General features: G+C 36.9%; 1 protein-coding gene across 1 annotated transcript in view; it reads right to left on the bottom strand.

Annotated features, from left to right (window-relative positions):
* Positions 1-24842, bottom strand: part of ntng2a (netrin g2a) — a 70629-nt gene extending 45787 nt beyond the window's left edge. Inside the window, exons 1-3 of the mRNA XM_042729424.1 lie at positions 23948-24842; positions 22271-22878; positions 8420-9063 (exon numbers count right to left, since the gene is read on the bottom strand). Coding sequence (XP_042585358.1) covers positions 8420-9063; positions 22271-22501 — 875 coding nt within the window. The 5' untranslated portion in view covers positions 22502-22878; positions 23948-24842. The remainder of the gene's footprint in view (positions 1-8419; positions 9064-22270; positions 22879-23947) is intronic.

Below are 24842 nucleotides of genomic sequence, written 5' to 3'. Positions count from 1 at the left end.
CCAACATAGCTGGACGTCAGCATATGTTGTTTTGAAATCTAGTTTCCAGCATGTTGGTGTGCTTTAATAAAACTTTTTTTTTTCTCAGTAAACGTAACTGATTACATTTACATTTATTTTATAATTACATTGTGTAACTCTGTTATATGTATCCAGTTACTCCCCAAAACTGTTTACAAGTTATATAAAACAAATAAATAAATAAACATAATTTATTCAAATATACCATATTGATTATTAAAATATAAAGGACCAAAAAAGCATGTTGCTACCAGTGAAGTTTTGGACATTTACTGTAGTAGTACATGAATTTCTGTACCACGGTATATTTCAAAGTACCATGGTATTATCACTCGAGGACATTACTGTACCATACTAACAACACAGTAACATTTTGTAAGTGACACTTACAAAAAGGTACCAAGGTACTACTATGTTTTTGGACATGCATCCTGGATTTAATAGCATTTAGCATAGAAGTTCCATGTGATTCATGGAATCACCTTGCAAATACCATGGTACATGAATTTCACAACAGACTTCAAAATTGCATGGTATTACCACCCAATGACATTACTGTACCAAACTACCACCACATTAACATTTTTTAGTAGTAATAATCTGGCCCGGCTCCACTGGGGGCCAGGGTGGGCCTGGCCCACCAAATCAGAAGCTTGGCCCACCCTGACCCCACACTACATAACAGCCAATCACAAAATTGTGATATTCAATTGAGCTTCATATATTTTTTCTTTTTCACTTTTTTACTGCCCACTCACGCAACGCGTGTGTCCACTCCCACCCACACCCACAAACGTTCTAATACTGTGTATAATTTTCGCACATCAGGGAGCGGGGCACCGTGAATTTCCTCTAATCTCGACAAATCACGTGAATGCAAGCAGAGTCAGTCTGGGGAGTGAGAGCATGTCACGGGAGGCGCGCAAAGTGGTGAAATAATAATGAATTGATTTCTAATTTGAATCAGTACATTATAAAATGAGAAGAAAAATTAAAAGATGCAGGTTTTTGCGATCAGATATTTTTTCAACCAGTAAACCTTTCAGTCCAAAGATCCAGTAAATGAATGCGTTCAATCAGTATAGGCCTGAGTTTAAAACGGCTCTAATACAAAGAAAATCCGACTGATTTCATCAGATATTGCGGAGAGACACATCCAGAATTATTCGTTTCACCTTGTATTTGGCTTAAAAGCACGAGTGTTTTATAATCAGGTGTGCACATAAGTGGTCCGCAGGTCCGCATGCGTGACCAAAATAAGAAATGCGCTGTGTAAATTAGTTCAGAGCGCGCGTTTGCGTACAGACATGGTTGACAGCTGTTAATGCACAATTACTATTTTAGATCGACAAACTGTACTGTATAAGATCTCTATTCAAACTGAAAGCATAAATCTTTATTATCTTTAGCTAAATGCTAAATGTAAATCTAGGCTACCCGCTAACGTTTTCAAAGCACAGTCCAAAACTGTAACATTTCATTCACAACGCTCTACAAAAATCAGCAGCGCTAAACCCGGAAAAAGAAAATATACTTACTTGCCGGCAACTTGCCAAAATAAAAGCTTGGTGATTTTAAGTTTGAAAATGAAAAATTTAAATAATTCAAATTAAAAATAATAATTAATGTTCAAATTAAATAAATAATAATAATAATAATAATAATAATAATAATAGCATTTAGTTTTTAAGTTTACTATAAAATAATTGTATTTGTATTTAATACTCCCTTTTTATTTTAAAATAAAATAGTATTATCACACTTTATTATTTAGTTTATTATTTTATTATTTTTTTTAATTAAATAAAGTTCAATAATATTATCACTATTTAATTTATTTTTATAGTTATATTTGATGGGTCACACCATGTGCCGCTGTGTGAGGACCAAACCAAATCTCCAGGTTCTTATATGAGAACCAGGCTGAAAAAATTATGTGCACCCATGTTTATAATGTATTTTTTGCACTATAGCCTATATACCACGGACGCTAAACATTCTTGCAAATTGTCTATACTGAATTATACATGCAAACACTCACTCATATGGTGATCTCATAGCTGGCTACGATTATGATTATATATCACTACATGTGTCTCTCTCTCTCTCGCTCAAGTAGCGCTCTTTCCTCTTGCTTGTTCTCTCCCTTGCCTCCACAATTTCCGGGATATTGTATCTAATTTGCGGGCATCAGGGAGCCACTATTTATATGCGGGAGACTCCCGGAGCTTCCGGGAGAGGTGGGATGTCTGATATAAACTGTAAGAGGTATGGTGGAGTGTGGGGGGGTTACCATTTGCCTGTCACTGCCATGGGAGAAACAGTTAGTCAGACATAGGAATATATGCACAATTCTGGATAAATTTATCACATTTTTTTTTTTTTTTTTTCAAATAGATATCATGATTCTCCTATGATTCTGAACAGACAACTAAACAAATAGCTTGTAATTTATTAGAGGTCTATTTAATTTTTAAAATGTGAATTATTTATTGCAAAATTTGCACCTCTATTGTGGCTAATATTAATTTCATAATGATCCTTACTCCGTGAAGTAGCAGAAGTTAAGTGAAAATGTGCAAATGGCCCATTTTGGGGTGAATTAAATGCAAGACTAGTCTTATGTCACTGTTTCATCCTTTCACTTTTTAAAAAATGGAGGCACAAATTAAGAGTATACCCACTTTTCCAGGCACCACTACACCACTGCTCCTTACTCTCCACCCGTGATCAGTCACATCGGACTGCAGCAAAGACTCGTGTTGGATGCAGGGTTGTCCGTGTTTTTCCCACTAAATTTGGTTACTTTTAAACTGCTGCCATGGGTTGATTTTTCCCTAGTGGGTTAAAGACTTGAAATATTGAATATAAATTAAATTTAACTGAAATGCTTGTATTGAAATATTTTGCATTCCACCATAAAACTGTGATGGATGTTAAATTTTGTGAAGGAGGGCCACTGGTAGGAAGCATTTGAGCCTGGAATATCACTTATTACCTGGAATATCACAATTACTATCAGCCGGGCCTGATAGTAATACCATGGCAGTTTTGTAAGAACTTTGGAATGTAAATAACATACATTTCAATGTCATAGTATATTACTGTACAATAGTAATTACTTCATATAAAAGCGTACTGTGCAAGTATCAATTCCGAACCAGCACTAACTAGCTGGACTGGACTAGTATGGCAATCCAGCAGGGTCGGAGGGTATTTCAGTGTTGTTCACTGTTTTTTATATTATCTCTCAGCACATTTTGTCCTTTGAACCTCAATGAAACAAATGTTTCAGTGAAAAGACAGATGAGTCTGACAGCACCTGACTGGTGTCATCTGATCTGTCCCAAACTGTCCTGTTCCAAATTGCCCAAGTTCACTTTTGACAAGCCTGCCAATTGTCTGTCACACCCTCTCTGCCAGACTTACACCTTAGATTCAGGGCCAGATTCAGGTGCCTCTCAGAGACCACAGAAATTACATAGAGAATCAAGAGACGAGATCTGATGTCCAGAGATTTCCCTTCCTCTGGAGGACACCTTTCTGACAGACTGACATTTTCCTAATGGGACCGATGAAGGAGGTGAATGAGGGTCAGACTGAATAAATGGTCCTGCCCAGATCTCAGACACATCTCGCGAACCTGTCTGTCCATGATCATGAGGCCAAAGCTGACTGCTGCTTTACTTTACCCATCAGACCCCTGCCACAGGACCCAGACTACTAAATATCAACACAGATGAGCACTGCATAGCAACCCTAAAGTGTCAGTGCAGGTTGCCGCTCGTATGGCTGTGTTTGGATTAGCATACTACATACAAGTATGCAAATTTGTGTACAGTTTCATATACTATTCATATACTGTTTTTTAATGTTATATACACTACCCTTTAAAAAGATTTTTAGTGTCTCTTATCTCACCAAAGCGGCATTTATTTGATCAAAAGTACAGTAAAACAGTAATATTGTAAAGTACTGCAATTTACATTTGCAAACATTAATTTTGCTCTTGAAGCATCTTGGAGACGTTACCACAGTTCTTCTGGATTTAGTCTGTGTCAGTTTGTTCTGTTTCTTCATGTAATTCAAGACATACTGGATGATGATGAGATCAGATCTCTGTTGTCAGACTCCTTGTGCAAACAAAAATCTCACTGGTTTATTACAATTAAAGGCAAAAGGAATGCTTGGAAATGTAAACTGATATTTCCTACTGACACACTACAGCAAAAAATAACTGACGTAAAACCATTTTTAGCTTGTGAAAAATATGTAAAAATGTTTCACTGATTCGAGTTGCACTCAAATCCATATTTTATGTAAATGAATGAGATACTTATTTATTGAATGAGTCACTGCTTGCTGTATACATCATTGACTATATACAGTAATGTGTATTATTTTATATTTGCCGTACATTTATATGTGTACACAATGTGTATGTGTATGTATTGCTACCATAAATGCTATTTTTTGTTAGTAGGGTAGGAAGCTGAAGTGTCGGAGTAGCTTCCCCGGCACTGGTAATAATAACAGAACGAGTAGGTGTCTTCCAACTTTTGACTGGTATGTACTTTTCAACTTCTTTCTATGCATATATATCACTATGTCTTGGTGTTTACAGGCCTGGTGATTAAATGATTGAAATCACAAGCACTTGCATTTAATACAAGAGCACAACGGCACAATCCAAGTGTGGGTGTGAATCAATCTCTGAGTGATTCTTGATTCTCTACAAAACACCTCTTCATGGTGGTCCTTTCATGATAGAGTTTCTGCCCACACACGAGTGATAAAGACGGAATGATCCTGATGTTGTCCTCGTGGCACCTCTGGAGCTTCCTGCATCTCACCTTCCCTCCATAGCCTCTGTCTCTTTGCCAACATAGGCCCAAGGACATCTCTGAGATGTGAGTTCTGATAGGCTTACACTGACCCGTTTTATTTCCATTCGACCTTGATCTTTAGTAATGGCCTATCAGGTTCTGTGTATATTAATAAAACAGCGTTATTTCCCCAAAATCACTTTTGCTAAATTCAGCAGCCATCCCTGGCTTCTTTGATATGCAGTATCTCGGTACATTGGAAGGGTTTCATGTGAGGATTCAGTAGGAAAGGGAAGGGGGAACGGGAACAGGAGATGCATCTAATCAACTCAAGTCTTTGCATAAATTAACATGAACCCTGGGAATCGTGTTTATTTATTTATTTCCTCCCTTACCAGGTTTAATTAAGGTTCAAGCAACGTCTTTGGGATATTTGTCTGATGGAACACGAGCCCACCCTCCCGCTCTCCTACCGTTTCCAAATCCGGTCCATCTACTGGGACGCCTATTTGTGAACTCTTTCTACTGTCTGGTATCTCACGTCAGATTGCAGCAAACCGAAGCAGGGAGGAGAAGGTGTGCCGTACAGCACGATGCCTCCTAAACATTACTTTTTAGCGGCAAAGCGGCTGATCAAGAAGATTTTTCACGAATGTCATCAAAGCAGCAAGAAAAAAAAACAACTGAGGAATATGTTTTCATTGTTCAGTCAGGCTATTTTTAGATGCGTTCTGCAGGAATATGAGTTAGTAGTATCGCTGGCACTTCGGATGAAAAGGCAAACATTATTATCAGAGCGCACGTAACATCTCCTGGCAAACAAGCTACAAAATAAAGAGGTAAATAGGGAAATGAACAGCGTACTTTAATTGCTTTAAACAAGTAACACTTCATCTTCCTCAATAAAGGATTCTTGGCCCATCTTATTATAGGCTATTAGCACTGTGTATTAGCGCATGCTTGATGATGGAGGAAATGGGCCGTGATGCAGGAAGCATCACCGGTCGCGGAGTCTGATCTGATTATCGTGCCCAACACCCATCAACCCCGCAGACTCTATTTAGACGAGTATTCACAGGGCAGGCCATCGGGGAGGCCGTGCCATTTTTATTATTCAAATGCTGCTGAAACGCATCCCAATATTGTGGAATGAATAAAATATCCTAGGACGATTTTCCGCTGGGTATTAGCTTAACATTTCCACTCCAGCCCTCCTCTCATTGTGAAACACTGGAACATCAGTCTGCGCTCTGAGTCTGCGCTTTTTGCTTGTCCATTTGTCTACTTAACCCTGTCGCCGTTTAAAACAATTTCCTCTCTGACATACCAGAATAAGTATTGATTGAGGGTTTGCATTACCGGAGGTTTGGGCCGTGCATTGATCCCCCTTCACTGCTGGACATTTTTATCATAGCTGTGCGTGCCAACTGATCACTTTAACGTATAGAACAACTAGTTTGAAAAATGCCAAGACGCTTCTCTATGGACATTTATGAAGACGGATCAGCAGTGCTCACTTTTTTAGGCTGAGCTTTGATGTTTTCTTTTATTAAAATATGCACTTATGTAGATTTTTATGGTGCACAGAAAACATTATATAGCCCTCCCACTGTTAGGGCAATAATTGTAATGTTTTTAGAGGTCTGTTATGTTTGTCCACAGTGTGGAAAAAGAGTACAGAAGACACATATCTTGACAGAAGCATCTAGCATTCACTCTTAAAAAATAAAGGTGCTTAAAGGGATACTCCACCTCAAAATTAAAATTAGGCATTCATCACTTATCCCCATGTTTTGCCAAACCCGTAAAAGCTCCATTCGTCTTCTGAACACAATTTAAGATATTTTGGATGAAAACCGGGAGGCTTGTGACTGTCCCATAGACTGCCAAGTAAAATACACTATCAAGGTCCAGAAAAGTATGAAAAGCATCGTCAGAATAGTCCATCTGCCATCAGTGGTTCAACCGTATCGTTATGAAGTGACGAGAATACTTTTTGTATGCGAATAAAAAAAATAACGACTTTATTCAACAATTTGTCTCCTCTGTGTCACTCCACATCACCGTAGTGGCATTTTGAAGAATATGTGCTGAACCCAGGCAGCTTATGCTCTTCTGTGTCAGCCGCGCCACAAGGATGCGCTGTTTTTTTCAAATCAAAGCATAAATATACGTAGAAAACATATCCTTGCGGTGCAGCCATAAGCTGTATAAAAACAGGGCGCAAAGTTGTTATTTTTGTTTTATTTGCGTACAAAAAGTATTGTCACCACTTCATAACGATACGGTTGAACCACTGATGGCAGATGGACTATTCTGACGAAGCTTTTCATACTTTTCTGGACCTTGACAGTGTATTTTACTTGGCAGTCTATGGGACAGTCACAAGCCTACCGGTTTTCATCCAAAATATCTTAAATTGTGTTCCAAAGCCGAACGAAGCTTTTACGGGTTTGGAACAACATGAGGGTAAGTGATTAATGACAAAATTTTCATTTTGGGGTGGAGTATCCCTTTAAAAAGTTCTTTATAGCAAGGCCAAAAAATAACCATTTTTTGTTCCACAAAGAACCATTCAGTCAAAGGTTCTTTAAAGAACCATCTTCTTTCCTTATAATCTGAAGAACCGTCTTTCGCCACAAACAACCTTTTGTGAAACAGAAATGTTCTTCAGATGTTAAAGGTTCTTTATGGAACCATTTAGACAAAAAGGTTCTTCTATGGCATCGTGAAGCACCTTTATTTTTAAGCGTGTTGGTGATCAACTTACTGAAAAATCATGCAAGTAATCTTAAATTTTGTGGCTACTTGTTGAACATTGTTACCTATTAACAGTTCATGAGCCAAGGTGATAAACTTTATCCTCTATCTGGTATTAACTGCTATAACATCAACAGGTTAAACTTTGTTTACATAGTTCTAATTCGTGCATTAGTTGACCTACAAATTCCAGGAACAGCAGCACTAAAATCGGTGAAAGTCAATGCCTTTTTGAAGTGCATTAAGATATGCATGCGTGCATGCAATATTTATCAAAACAGTTAAAAAATCATATCTGATGAAACCTAAAGCATTGCCAAGTCTCAATGCCAAGTCAGCATGCAAGATCTTCAAGGCCTTACAACTCCAGAGTATCTTCATGAGACCCAAATTTATCAGTCCTACCAAGATGAAGGTTTGATGCATTCATAATTCATGAGGTTATGTGAAACGACCACCCTGGAAGGTTGGGCTCGTTCTGCACTTCCAGTGATTTTGGTTTAGAAGAGCAGAATGCTGTAGGCCTGGTCTACAGGTTGGTGCACGTGTGCTGGACAAAATGATGTCCACAAAGTATGAGAAACAATAAAACTGATCAGCTTTGCTCATGAATATTAGTGTGATGAATGTGTGATGAATTTATTTCTTTGAACTATGATTAAACAAACGTGAACACCTAAAATATGATTTTCTCCTGTGTTCTAATACCTTTCTCCAACTTTTCTCCTATATCATTTTTCTAAATTTTCTCTCAATAAAATGATAGAAAAGCTATCCGTGAGTAACACAAACATGGTGTTGTGCATCATTACCTTGCTGGTATGTCGATATTGGAGATGGCGTAAAAGTACTTGAGCAGGTTGTCTCTTTGTACATATGTTCCTCCGAGCGCCGGTCTCAGGAGCCGAAGCCGCAGGTTTGTGAAGGTGAAAAAGTCTTGGAGGCCTTTCATACTCTCCATGCGTGTGTACAAGTTGTCCATGTTTTGTAATTTTGTCCCAGCAAATATGGCGAAGCGTTCCCGGACCTCGAACCGCACATTCTTCTCATTCTTAGAACCGACCCAGCGAGAGTATTGCTCGGTACATATGACTCTAGTCACGTTTGTGGCCGACAGATCCTGCATCGTCTTTGGCAACATCCCGAAGGCATCCATGCAGTCGTCGGCGTAGTACTGGTAAGGATGCCAGGTTCGTCCATAATTCAGGGACTTATCCAGCACCATTTTTGTGGGCCGCCCATACTCAAAGGTTATCTGGATGTCATCTGCTAACTCCAGGCTTTTGTTCCAGGATAAAGATATGTTGGCCAAAAGAGGCTCAGGATAACGACCCCATGTTACAGTCTGCCAGTACGTGATGAGTCCGGTTCGCTCGTGATCTTGCATCAGCTTTGGAGGATGGGCAAGCTCTTTGGTGGAGGCATCGCATTCATCACTACACAGGTATGGGTTTTCCTACAGACAAAAAGAAGAAAGATAAAAGATCAAATAAAGAGTGGTACAAAATTAAGGAAGGATAATGAAATAATAATAAAAAAGAAATATACAGTGACATGAGAAAGTTTAGGAGCCCCTTGTTGTGTTTGAATCCCTCAATTGTCCTCAGTGTGAAAAGATGGATCTCAAAATCATACAGTCACTGCTGGAAAGGGTTCAAATATGCAAAAGATGTTGAAAAAATTAAGAATCTGCATGACCTGGGGGATTTTTCTAAAGAGCAGTGCTCAGTTTAACTGTTCAGAACAAACAAGGGACTCATGAACAACCATCACAAAAAACAAAAATCATCCAGGTAACCACAAACAGTATTAAGAACCAAGGGTTCACAAACTTTTGAATGTGGTTATTTTAATAATTGCAGCTATTTTTTGTCTTGTGGACTATATGCAAACATCTTTTATGTAAAATATCTTACCCAGGACAGTACTAATTAAAAAATGACATACATTTTTTATGATCTCTCTTATTTTGTTAAAATTATTCACATTTTTACAGATTTTATGTAATATTAAAACATATAGGGTTTGTTGTTTGATTTTATAGCAAAACACTACTGTAGAAAAGTCTGAGATCAGTAAGATTTTTTTTAGGAAAGAAATTTATATTTTTATTTGACAAGGATGCATTAAATTCATCAAAAGTGACAGTAAAGATGTTTATAGTGTTACAAACCATTTCTATTTCAAACAAAATGCTTCTTTTAAACTTTCTACTTAGTAATCATGCAAAAAAAGATTCTTGAGCAGCACATCAGTATATTATAATGATTCATAAAGGATCATGTGACATCAGCATTGCCACCATTATATTTTAACAGATTAGAGAAAACAGTTATTTTAAATTGTAATAATATTTTGACAAAATAAATGCAGCCTTTGTGAGCATAACACACCTATTTCAGAAACATAATAAAAATCTTATTGACTAAACGGCAGCATATTTTAATTATAGAAAATATATTAAAAATAATTTTTTTTAATGCAATATATATACAAAAACAAAAAAAATCTTATTGACTGAATAGTAGCATATATAAATTAGAAAAAAAAAAAAAAAAAAAAAAAAATATATATATATATATATATATATATATATATATATATATATATATATATAGACGAACCCTGTCCAAAGTTCCCGTCGCTACTGTAATTTCAGGATTTGAGCCTTTGCAAACATTTGAGGAGTTAAAAGTCTCAGCACACACTGCAGACTCTAAAACTGACAGATCAATGTCCAGGGATAGTTATTGTTTTATAGCCAGCACACTTGAACTTTTCTCAGGCCAAGTGTCTTCATGGACCATTAGCTTCCATTAAGAAATCATTTGAGCTACCTGTCCCAACCATCTGGAGTACCTTAGCACTTTGATCCGTAACCAGGGAGCACCTTAGCCTAACTCAGCCCTCTGACTCAATCTTGCCATCTTTCTCCGTTTCGTACAAATCCAGTCCAACTGCTGTGGCAGGTGGTTCTTAGACTAAACCTCAGCTATCCTCGCAGGAATGGTGTCACGTCTAAAGAACAGTGTGGCTCTAAGAGAAATGATCGCCCACTGCTTAGCAGCAGGAACCCGTGTCAGTAAACAGACAATACGATGCTTTGACCTCCTCCGGTAGACATGTGTTTTGGCTAATGTCACTGGAGAATTAACAGCAAAACTTAAGACAATGAGTAATCATTCCTGTGATCAGATCAGAACAATTACACAATTTATTAAGAAAAAGAACACTTTGTGAATACATATGAATGGATTTAGAGGACAAGAACATTCCTGGATTCAAGGGTTAAAAGTAGATAAAGTAACTTTTGTGGGGGGATTCAATGTATGCTCAGTTCACGTATTTTTATTCATAGATATCATATATTAAAATAGTTTGCTATTACATATTTCAACATTATTACATCAATATTTTTTTAATTGACATCTGAATATTTTTATATGAAAATAGTTTTATTAATAAATATGTGTGTAAATTGATGGCTGTTAATTTGACTAATATTTAATTATAAATTATTCAGTTAAATAACTATTTATTTTAATAACTTCTAATATCAAAGCTGTTTGCAATGGCTGAATTATGTTTGATATTTAAATATTTCTTTTAATAAATAGTGTGTGTGTGTGTGTGTGTGTGTGTGTGTGTGTGTGTGTAATTGGATTGCTATGCAATGAACTAAAATTTAAATATTAATTATTCAATTAATTTAAATTACAATCTAATATCAAAGTGTTTGATAAATGTTAGATATATTTATTATAAATGTTATAAAATAATAATATATAAATAATTTATTAAATATTAATATAATAATATATAAATAATAATATATAAACAATATATACACTGAACAAAATTATAAACGTAACACTTTTGTTTTTGCCCCCATTTTTCATGAGCTGAATTCAAATATCTAAGACATTTTCTATGTACGCAAAAGGCCTCTCTATTACTATTTCTCTCAAATATTGTTCACAAATCTGTCTAAATCTGTTTTAGTGAGCACTTCTCCTTTGCAGAGATAATCCATCCACCTCACAGGTGTGGCATATCAAGATGCTGATTAGACAGCATGATTATTGCACAGGTGTGCCTTAGACAGCATGATTATTGCACAGGTATGCCTTAGGCTGGCCACAATAAAAGCCCACTCTAAAATGTGCAGTTTTACTGTATTTGGGGGTCCGGGGGGGTCCAAAAACCAGTCAGTATCTGGTGTGACCACCATTTGTCTCACGCAGTGCAACACATCTCCTTTGCATAGAGTTGATCAGGTTGTTGATTGTGGCCTGTGGAATGTTGGTCCACTCCTCTTCAATGTGCGAAGTTGCTGGATATCGGCAGGAACTGGAACACGCTGTCGTAAACGCTGATCCAGAGCATCCCAAACATGCTGAATGAGTGACATGTCCGGTGAGTATGTTGGCCATGCAAGAACTGGGATGTTTTCAGCTTCCAGGAATTGTGTACAGATCCTTGCAACATTGGGCCATGCATTATCATGCTGCAACATGAGGTGATGGTGGAGGCACAACAATGGGCCTCAGGATCTCATCACGGTATCTCTGTGCATTCAAAATGCCATCAATAAAATGCACCTCTGTTCATTGTCCATAACATATGCTTGCCCATACCATAACCCCACCGCCACCATGGGCCCCTCGATCCACAACGTTGACATCAGCAAACCGCTCACCCACACAATGCCATACACGCTGTCTACCATCTGCCCTGTACAGTGAAAAGCGGGATTCATTCGTGAAGAGAACACCTCTCCAAAGTGCCAGACGCCATTGAATGTGAGCATTTGCCCACTTAAGTCAGTTAAGACGACGAGCTGCAGTCAGGTCGAGACCCTGATGAGGACGCGAGCATGCAGATGAGCTTCCCTGAGATGGTTTCTGACAGTTTATGCAGAAATTCTTTGGTTATGCAAACCGATTGTTGCAGCAGCTGTCCGGGTGACTGGTCTCAGATGATCTTGGAGGTGAAGATGCTGGATGTGGAGGTCCTGGGCTGGTGTGGTTACACGTGGTCTGCGGTTGTGAGGCCGGTTGGATGTACTGCCAAATTCTCTGAAATACCTTTGGAGATGGCTTATGGTACAGAAATGAATATTCAATTCACGGGCAACAGCTCTGGTGGACATTCCTGCAGTCAGCATGCCAATTGCACGCTCCCTCAAAACTTGCAACATCTGTGGCATTGTGTTGTGTGATAAAACTGCACATTTTAGAGTGGCCTTTTATTGTGGCCAGCCTAAGGCACTCCTGTGCAATAATCATGCTGTCTAATCAGCATCTTGATATGCCACACCTGTGAGGTGGATAGATCATCTCGGCAAAGGAGAAGTGCTCACTAACACAGATTTAGACAGATTTGTGAACAATATTTGAGAGAAATTGGCCTTTTGTGTACATAGAAAAAGTCTTACATCTTTGAGTTCAGCTCATGAAAAATTGAGGCTATAACAAAAGTGTTGCCTTTATAATTTTGTTCAGTGTAATTATAAAATGTAAATATTTAAATTACTTCCGATATAAAAGCTGTTTGTGATGTCCAAATTACTTTTGATATTAAAATATTATTCATAAACATCAAATATGTAAATGGATTTTTACTAATATTTAATTATTATTTATTAAATATTTATTTAAATAACTTCTGATATCAGTGGTGTTGGTGATGGCTGAATCACTCTGGACATTAAAATACTACTATTTATATATTTGTAAATTGGTTGCTATGAACGTTAATAACATTTAGTTTTTAATTAATCAGTTCAATAATATTTAATTTATTTAATATTTAATTAAAATGTTTAAATATTTGGCTCAAATTCTATTGAAGTTAAAATATGTTCTAAAAAACAATAAACAAAGACTGTAATATGCTGTTTTTGAGGACAAACTATGAAGCACAAGAACCAGCATTTTTCCCAGGACCCTGTGATTCCTGTGTCACTACTTGGATCTTTCCCAGTGATTACTCTAAATTCACCGACCTCAACTCAGCATAGGAACCACAGCAACCTATATACAGTAGCCTGAATGTTGCTAATGTAGATGCTACAACTGTCACAGAATCTGATAACATTAGCCTTTGACTTCCGCTGAGTGTGACCTTCGTCATTAGCATCACTCACCTTTCAATGGGAATTCCTGGCCTGTCTGTATATACTGTAAGTCTGTTTGTATTGCATGTTTAATATGTGGTTCAACCTTGCCTAGGAAAAACCACATTGCATTGAGGATCTGTTTATAGGGGCTGACCGAGAAAGAAAGATGGATGTGTGTTCTTAAAATAAACTAGATGAATCAGGAGATTTTGTTAAAAAAAATGGGGCTCGAAAAGAAAATGTTACAATGTTTCATAAGAGCAGTCACTCTGGTATTATGAAATGTTCTGACCATGGTTAACAAGCTGTGAAGAGCAGGTACTACACTCATGGACACTGGACTGACCGCAAGTCTTGTACCTGGAGAGGTGGCCCTCTTTTTTTCTGCGGCGTGAGTTAATTACAATGAAGGCAGCTCCCTCTGGACATCCAGTCATATAACAGCTGGTGCTGAACAGCTTCAGAGGGATACAGTCGCCTAATTATACCAGCCAGAAAGTGACTTGCACAAGAGTTTCAACTGTCCCACAGAGTGCCAGAACAGGGCTTTAATATGCAAATATATTATCAAACCATTTTTAGCCTATTTAGTCAACTTAGTAATGTTTCTGAAGTTTAATGGATTTGGAGGGCTTTTCAAATGTATTTCAGATGTGTTTTCAGACTGTTTTTATGCTTGGTTTGATCACTGAATGAGAGTTTGATTTCTATGTGTTAGAAATTATTTCAGTGCTGCCAGAATATTCTCAGTTTCTGAGACACTCAGGCATGCATGGGCCCATGGGAAGAGTCATGAACACAGAGATGTGTCTCTGTCACATATCTGGGTCCAGACGGGCTGTTCCAGGCCAAACTCAGAGAACCCCTTTTCCAGTACCCCAACTGTATCCTGAACAACACAAAGACCCCTAAACATCTGAGCAGGTTACTTTTTACTTCATCTTTCAATTTTTGTCATTTTTTTAAGAAATTTAGACAATATATACCAATTTGTTGCTCTTTAATGTGTTGTGACAGATCACTGTACCACCATCTCTTCCTCTTTACCGGTTAATAGCTAATAAAATGAAATAAACATTAATGAACATCAGAAGGTATTTTGTTTCAACCGTGGAAAGGCATCAATACACAACATTTTGCAAGTCCACTGAGTTCAATCTACTCTCTTGTCTGGTTTGTTTGTCGGACAAAAATGGCAGATTCTGCATTATGATTGGTCAGATAGCCTGTCAATCAAATTCCCTGCGAAGGATCAATTCTGAAAAAAGTCCATATTGTGAGTACATTAATCACAATTCTGAGGATTACTATTCCTGTAGTTAATATTTTATAACTCAAAATTGTGAGAAATAAACTTTTTTGAAAATTTGAGCTGTAAACTCACAATTGCAATTTTATAACTTGCAGTTGTGAGATATAAACTCACAATTCTGAAAGAAAGAAAATAAGAATTGCAAGATGTAAACAAAATGACCAGATTTGTGGAATTAAAACTAAATGACTTTTTCTGTTTAGTACTCATTATTTATTTTCCAAAACACAAAAAATTTCATATGCCAGTTTGACTGTGTTTGAAGAAGTTGTCCCTATGGATTTACCATCAAAACTACACACACAGAATGGCACTTCTATCATCTGTCTTCTGCAGAACACATTGCAAGTGAAAGCGAGCTGCTTGCAGAAGGCAATTTATTCAGAGACAGACAGCTTTGAGAAATGCATTATAGTCGATAAGTGTGACTGAGCATGTGCAAAGATGCGAATTATACCTGATCAATAACAGTTTGCTTATGCAAGTCAAAATGCTTTTATAACACACAGTACTGCCGTTTACGTGAACCACCTTTAAAGTTGCTTTCAGGAAAACTGCATTCACACCAACCAAATGAACCAAACTTTAGTCCGTGCCAAAAAGGGTCTTTTAATTCTGATAACTGCTCTATATAAAAGAGATATATTTAATCTGGAGTAATGATATTTTTGGTGCAGTCAAAAAGGACAGGGCTTTATTGTGTAAACAATAGAAGAATGAGCATGCTGTTTTTGAAACAACTAAAGAATGCAATATGAGGAATGCAAATTACTACATAAAGATTAGAAGAATCCCCAAGACCTGAGGCGGCATGAAAACAGGCAGATGGGGGATTATTGCATTGTGGACACATGGGGACAAACTTGACCCCCTTTGGGAGTACAAGATGGGGGAGGATGCGTTTTGGATTCATGGAAAATTCATGAGAAATAGCAAAAACTAAGCAGCTACAAGGATTTTTCTGTGACAAACAGACAATTCATTGTCTAACTGTAGGAGTTTTACAAACGTGGTTAGAGAAAAAAATCTGACCAATTGTTTCGGTTTTCCCATGGTTCATTGAGAGAGTGTGCAGTTACTCTACCTGCTATATTTAGTCCTGGCTGTTAATGTGTTGCTAAAACGGGGCAATAGGATTATTCTTCATATGGCTGTACGACTAAAGAGAGTGATTTGATTCAAATAGTATGTGTGAGGACTGGAGGATGATATTCAATGGAGACTTTGAATCTCAGTCTATGTTCAGATGTGTGCTGTATGCAGCAATGGGTCATCTTTCTGCTTAGCTCCCCATCCCTCCCCATCCTTTATACTCTCTCTCTCTCCCTCATTAGCTAGCGCTACATACAACCAGAGCTTCCAGCGGTAGCTAACATCATGCAAGAGAAGGAAAGAAAAAAAGCAAGGCGCTGAGTAAAAATGCAACGGCATCTCCTGTGGGCGCTGAGTGACTGAAATTTCCTCTAAATCTTTAATGAGCCGGAAAGCTTCTCCAAAGAAAGAGAAGTTGCCAAATCTAGAGGGCTTACGTGGATCAATTAACTCGCTTTCAATGTGAAGAAAAAAAAGAACACTGATTGTAAACACAGTTCAATGGGCTTAAAAGAGTGCCAGACACACTATATCAAATATATGCTTTGTATGCATTGTTAAATTAAAACAAACCTGTTGTGCTTGTACCTAAATGTGCCCTAAAACAAATTAAAGTCTCCGAAATTGTGCAGAAAAAAATATCTGTAGAATTCAAAACTCTTTCACAACTTTACAGTTATTTTTGTTTCTGCATGTTTGATATATGTTGGCAAAAAAAAAAAAAAAAAAAAAAAAAAAAAAAAATATATATATATATATATATATATATATATATATATATATATATATATATATATATATATATAGTATATATATATATATATATATATATAACAGTTTTTTAGTAAATGTATTGTATATTTTAATTGTATATTTAATGCTGTTATATCGTATTATACATCTTTTCCATTATTCATTTTGCCTATATACATAAAAATAAACAGAAAAAAAATCTGCCAATTCATATCTGTGTAACAATAACTTTTTTTTCTTTTTTTGTATTTTACATGTTTGATTTTAGACATAGGCTACATGGAGAGATGACAGCTCATAATATATAATATATGTTATATAATAGCATGAACTAAAATACAAAAGTATATATATACATACATATATATACACACACACACACACACACACACACATATATATATATATATATATATATATATATATATATATATATATATATATATATTATATATATATATATATAAAGAAAATAAATAATCTATATTTATTTTTTTATTTTTTTTTATAGGCCTGCATGAGGTGTTTTATTTTTTTATTCCATGCTATTATATAATATTGTGTGCTATAATTTTTCCATGTAACCTCCATTGCTTTGAAAACATTACAGTAGCAATAAATGATTCACCTACAACTGCTAAGAGTCACAGGCGAGTCGCTTCCTGTCAAGGACGTCTCACACTACATTCAATCCCTGGAGTTGTAAACGTAAACAAGCATGGATCACTTTTCTTTAACACTGCTGCTTTAAAACACACTGTGACTGCAGGCACAGATAGTTATTCTCACATGGAGCAAGTTTGATCTTGTGAATGCCAGAAGGTCTGCTCAGTTTAAAGTGCCTGGCCCCTCATCCCTCCCTCCCTCTCGCTCAACATCTGAATGCAGAGCAGGCTGATCAGTGGATGAACAGTCAGCTTTTATCGATCTGAGAAGAAAGTGCTGACAGGGAAGGACATGACTACACCCTTCTCCTAAAACTCATATCTAGTTTCTTCTGCTCAGTAAGCCGTCTCAGGTCGACATGGAAAAATATTCCGTAATCAGTATGCACGAAATACACGCCCTTGTGTCGGGTTATTGTATGAATAGCAGATGAGGACAGAAAGTTTCATGTGGTGCAATATAAAAAAAAAATGAAAACTTGCAGGAATTATGGCCAATTGTGATTTTGGTAAATAATTGACAGTGAATAGCTGGTGTAGCTGTGTGCTCTGAATGTTTATTTTAAAAGAGTCAATGTTTTTCACCAAGGAATTGTGTCAGAGAATATTGTACATTTTCTATTCATTTAAAAAAATATATTAAATTATATTATAATAGATAAGATTACCATTTAAATGTTTAGGGTTGGTAAGTTTTTAAAATAAGTCTCATGTTCATCAAGGTTGCATTTATTTTATCCAAAAATCAGTAAAAACAGTAATGTTTTTAAAAACAGTAATGTAAAATATTTTTACAGTTTTGTTTTCTGTGTAAATATATTTTAAAATGTAATTTATTCCTATGATGGGAAGCTGAATTTACAGCATCATTACTCCAGTCTTCAGTGTCACAAGATCCTTCAGAAATCATTCTTACTATTTTTTATTTAATTTTAATTTAATATTATATATATGTCTTGTCTACTTTAGATCATGCTATTATATTATATTATATTATATTATATTATATTATATTATATTATATTATATTATATTATATTATATTATTATGCTATTGTATAATACAACATGCTTTCATATTTTCAAAATTGTATTATATTACATTGCAAAGAATCATTTGTATATCAGCTGCATTTATTATCAATGTTTTGAGATTATCCTGGAAGATTTTTTATACATTTTCTCTGGTAATTGAAATTTGATTAGAATTGTATTGAATTCTGAGTAAATATTTTGTGAAAAGTGCTCTTTCAATTTAGAAATTTGTTTAGCATTTGCTTTAGTTAAAGGCAGAAATGCACAAAAATACAAAAATTTTGCCCAAAGTTTATGCTATAGTTGCCAAAAATCAGAGCCAGACTGCAGATTTAAGTTGACAGATTTCATAGAAAATCACGTAATGTATGATGGTCACAGACTATTTAAGGCGACTTTAGAACACAAATGCCAAATTTACAATGCAAATGTGGCACAGAGATGATTCTGAAGTGGCATTGAAGTATCTGTTTAATGCTGCTCAAAGGTGACGTAAATGTATTTGTACAGGAATTACAGTAAAACTGTATGCTTTGATACTAGGGACTGGGATGGATCAGAGTAGGTTTAATTAAGGGTGTATTCACACCAGGAAAGTCCGCTAGTTCACTTGCTTTGGTCCGAACAAAATACAATGTTGATTTTATTTTTTAATTTTTATTTTTTGGTGTGGTTTGCTTTCACACTGCCCTTTTTCCAAGTGAACCAGAAATTGTAAACAAAACCACACGTGTGCTAAGGTCTTCCATTCATTGGTTCATCCATTCAACCATACCAGAGTTCGTTTGGAACCAGACCGAGACCACCTCTTCAGCTGGGTCTCTGTACGGTTGTTTGGTCCACACCCGAGTGCGATTGCTATATTCCTACCCAAGATCCACACCAAGGGGGAAACGAACTTGAGTTTGATTCAATTGAACCAAACAAGACAGGTGTGAATAAACCCTAAGTCTGGCTTTAATGTGGCATTTTATCTTTCCACTGAATTTTGAGCTGGCACAGAGCAGGCTTAGTTTAGCTTTGAAAAGATGCCTACATTGTTTTCATCTCAAGGACTTGAACGTCTGGTAGTGTGTGATCGTTATTCGTTTAGTGAATGATACCCAGTTCTTCCTCTGTAACTATTTACAAAGTGGGTGTATGATGCCTAGTGTTTAAAATCTGTTCAGATTTTAGCCCTAAATTGCATAGAGAACCCCAGCAAAGGCTTTACACCCAGTCTGAAAGATCGAGGGACAGGTAGGGCTATATCTCACGTTGAAAAGCCCCCGGAAACAGGGCAACTCATATCGGTTAACCACTATTTGTGGTCTGTGACATACAGCCTTCTTACAGGTTACAGCAAAAGAACTGCACGCTTAAAAGAACTGTATCCTTTCTTTCACACTGAATTTAAAAACCATGAACTCCTATTTTTTACTCTTGACAACTAAATCCATCACTCTTGAATCACTATGCCTTTGAAGTACATTTGCCTCTTGAAAAACGATTTTGGTGACTGAATTCAGACTCTCTTCACAGTCCAGCTACCTACCCACCCGTTGTCACTGTGTGAGCCGCTCGGTATATGCTAAGTGAATGATGTCATTGAATGAGCAATGTCTGGTCCGCCCCCTCCACGGCATCCTGTCTTTTATCCACACAGTCTAAATGTGTGAATTATCACCCTGTCAGAGGCAGCGCTCCGTCTCCGGGCCTCATGCGTAGTGTCAGTCCAGCTGGACAAATTCTCTATCCGATTATTGTGCAATCAAGCTTCTGGCTAAATTCCCAAAGCATTTTTGATGGAGATTAACTTTGGCTAGACTCATACCTCACCAACCTGACAGAGGGCCTAAAATTCACCTCTCTTAAAGTGCCCCATTATGCCATTTCCAATAGTGTAATGTAGCTGTATGTGAATATAAACGATCTGCAATGTTGTAAAGCTGAAAGTGCACAATAAATAAAGTTATTGTCTCCCAAAATAAAGAATCGACTCTCTACAGCCTAAATGAGTCATTAATATTAATCCCACTTTTGTGATGGCTACACGTCATGGGGTAACACATTTGCATAATGCAAGCCTATGTTCTACATTGGCCGGCCGCAAACAAGTTGACCACGCCCACAAACACGTCATTCTACTGATGACTGCTTCTCTAATCTCGGGGAGTTCAAAAAAGATGGATCAGTGTCCTGTTTATTTGGACCAGCTGCTCCACTGAATCACAACCTGTAAGTATGATAATTAATAGATGTTTATATTTTCTATCAAGCATTCGAAATACATAACTATTGAAATAGGCGTATCGTTTCCGACACGCTGTACGCGGTAGACCAATCACAACAGACTGGGCCCTCTAACCAATCAGAGCAGAGCAGGCTTACGGAAAGGAGTGGTTTAGAGAAACTGAATCTTTTAACTGCTTTGAACAAATCATTTCAGAATCACTGGAAAATGAGGTGATATTAAATGCATATTACAAGAAAACTAAAAAGTTTTTTGTCCTTGCATGCATGTAATCCTATTGTAGGAGACTCCCAAAACAATATTAGGAACCTGATGGTATAGAATGGATATTTTCATGCTTGTGATTGCCCTAATCGCTCTTCCCAAGTATGTTGCAGAGTATCCTGAATGTGGTGTCGATTGGTCACCAGATGTGCTCTGGAAAGATGCAGATTGTTTGCGCCCTCACGCTCAGTGCTAAAGCTGAGTTGATTTACACAGATAATCCTGCTGTGGCTGCTGTCTTGTGCGCAGAGGGAAACTACACTGAATAACAGCTGTGTGGGCAAATTTACACATCGACTCGGGCTTTGTTGACTCTCTGAGCAAACACATTGTTAATGGCCACATGTTGCAGATTACTGTATAATCTGTGTTTAGACATATCAGGATTACTTGGAGACTTTTTAGCATTTTTGTGTCAGATCTTACTGTAATATTAGATCTCTTTGCTTTCTTTTATCCTCTCATTCTAAAAATAAACACAGTCTAACTACTTTTATCTGATATTTGGCCTTTTTAAAGGGACAGTACGCCCAAATATGAAATTTTATCATCATAATTATCTTAATGTCGTTCAAACCTGTATGAATTTTTCTTCTGTGAAAAAAAAAGAAGAGAGTTTGAAGAATGTTGGTAACCATTCACTTCCTTTATACAGTCAAAAAGTATAATGGAAGTGAATTGGAACCGAAATTGTTTGATTCCCAGTATTTTTAAAAACTGTGTTCAACAGAAAGAAGAATTCATAGAGATATATGTTTTTTTAACCATACAAAGGAATTGAATGGGAACCAAAACTGTTTGGTTACCAACATTCTTCCAAATATCCTATTTTGTTCTCCACAGAAGAAAGAAAGTCATACATGTTTGGAATTGACATGAGGATGAATAAAATTAATTTTCATTTTTGGGTTTGGGTTTGTTTCTGTCCCTTTACAAGATTTTGATACACTGACTCACATCCTAAAATTCACAATAATAATAATACTAATAATCACACTGTGTTAAAGGCACATATATGTGATGAATTTGCTATGAATCTTCTGAAGATCCACCGAAAATCCATCAAACTTGCAATATCATAAATAAACATGATTGCAAACTATATTTGCATGGAAACACAAGCTGTTCCAGTGGAACAGATGTAACTGACAAAGCAGCAGAGACAAAAGCAATCCGGTCCAAACTCACCAGAGTGCAGAACCTCTCCGGTGGATTCCCACATGTGATATCGGGAGGCTCCACTCTAATCTGCATGTACTCCTTCATGGACCTGGGTTTGGGCTGGCAAGCGTAATATTCCCATGTTGGTCCATCGTCGGTGCTGACCAGCGACTTACAGATATCGTACTGGCCGAGCGTCAGAATAATGCACTGTAAGAGCAGGAGCGCCTGTGAGAGCATGGCACTGGATGGGTCCATGGGAGTGAGAGAAAGGCAAGCGGCGCCACAGCTATTAGGTGTATCAGCATGGAAATTATTTAGATTGTGAAATTTCTAATATCCATCATGGTGCCAAAATGGCAAAGTCTGGTCCTCAGTGGAAAACTGTGTGTGAGTTAATGTAAAATGTGTTCCCACTGAGGTGCAATTTTTAGATCTGATGCGACATCTTCAAAATTCAATGTTCAATTTCTATACGTGGCAGCTGACTTCAAGTCCAGGGATGAAAGTCACTTCAGTTCAGAGACATGGGGTGAATTCAGTGGTTCTTGCACAAATTAGAAGATGCCTGGTGTCAGAGTCCAGTCTAAAATTCACGTGTGATGAGAATAGCTGTTTCATTTCTGATAGGTTGCCTAGGAAATAGAAAAAAAAATGGAAATAAGCAACATATGCTGTATTCCACACAGTTACCTAACATACAGTAAAATATATTTTAAAAGACAATGCATGCAATTGCATTATAGTTCATGAAGAAAATGTACATTTAGCAAGGCATTATCTATACTTAAGATAATATTTTGTCAAAATGATGTCTTTTATTATAAAAAAGTATGCAATGCCTTATGTTTTAAATGAAATATTATGTTATTTAAGGTTTATTGAATTTTTTATATCGTGCTGCTGCTTGTGTGAGTAATAATGTGCGGTGTTTTCATAAGTTTTCATTTGTCACAGTTGCTTGAGATATAGCCTAGGTTATGATTACTTTTAAAGTCACCATGTGATATTATATTGTACAGCTGTGTTTTTATCAGCACATTTTATATTAACATTATTAATTATATTAATAATTAACCTTATATTATGTATACAGTTAGGAACTGTAAAGTAAACAGACACCATTACGATTAAAACACCGTCACTGTATTTTACGACAAAAGTCTGCCAAATTTTCCACCCCAAGTGTATTATTTTCTGTTATAATGTAGCGAACTTTTAATGCAGAGCTTTGAGAACCTGCCACTTTCTTCAAGTGCACATCTTCCATATGCAGTACTTTACTTTTTGACTTTAAATGTATACGCTTAAATAGGTCATCCTAGAGGGACACGCTCCAAAAGAATGCGAATAATTAGATTTTGTTATGACGTAACATGAAATGCGCGCAAATATTACACCGTTTTATTGTGTTTATCTAAAAATAAAACGGCGACCAGACATGCAAATCAACAGCTAAAGAGATGAGCAAATAAACTGTTAGAAAACTGAGCAAACAAGTTTAGTTAAAAGCACTTTTCCAAAAACATCCGGGGGTTTTTATAGACTACAGCCTAACCCATTTCTCATAAACTAAAGTTACGTGAATTCATCAAAGAGCATCTTCTGAAATGCTGCCCGTGTTCCGAGCGTTTATAAGAGACTGAGAATATTCAGTGACCAAAATACTTAGACTAAATAAGTAACACACTTGAGTAACCTTACCTTGGTTCCAGAGATCAGCACCTTTTACTGTTCCCAGATGAATTTCTTCTCTATAAACTCTCTCTCTCTCTCTCTCTCTCGCTCTCTCCCTCTCTCTCTCTCTCAGTCAGTTCCCTGCCATATCACTTGAGATGGATGAGAAACACATGCACACGTTACTCCTCTCCGTAGATCACAGCAAACGCTTTCTCCTTCGTGCTTTCTTCGGCTGCCACGTATAGTTTGTTGGAAAGCATTCTAGATAGATGCCCTACATCCAGACTGCTCCGAAGCGAATCATCTATTGCCTGAAAAACCTGCATTTAAAGTTTCTGTTCCTGCCCCTGCCTTCATTGATGCCTCTGTCCTGTGCGCTCAAGGACAGACTTCAGAGTAGCCTACTACTCCTCCCCATTCCCATCCTGTCTTATTCCATCCGCGCTCCTGCTCCATTCACTCTGCTGTTCCCATCTATTTGCGCATCGCAATATCTGACTTTCATTTGTCTTTTGCAGACCGCGATGAAAATACTTTTGGCCACTGCAAACTGCCTGCCTTGTCTAGTCTAACTAGTGTGGAGCAGAAGTTTAACTACGGGCTTGGAGAGCTGAACCGTCCCAGCAGCAGATGAGGCAGTCCGCCCCGCTTAAAGAGACAGATCAGAGGCTGAGGATTTCCAGTCTCCTCTCACAGCGTATAACAAGTCCACCCCTTACAGAATATACCCTAGTTTCGGTCAGCACGTTAGAAGTATTAGCCTACTGCAGTAGAACCGTGGTAACTTGTATAAATAAATAAATAACGCATAATAAAAGTACAGAAAAATGTCAAAACGCGCATACACTAGGCTACAATAAAACTGTAGCATTTTGACAGAGAATCTGGTGAATGGAATGCACTCCGAATAAATTAATTA

The sequence above is a fragment of the Cyprinus carpio genome, chromosome B8 (genome assembly GCF_018340385.1).
Source record: "Cyprinus carpio isolate SPL01 chromosome B8, ASM1834038v1, whole genome shotgun sequence".
In the NCBI taxonomy this organism is placed as follows: Eukaryota; Metazoa; Chordata; class Actinopteri; order Cypriniformes; family Cyprinidae; genus Cyprinus; species Cyprinus carpio.
Note: the sequence above shows the minus strand (reverse complement) of the source record. Positions and strands in the feature narration are given on the sequence as shown.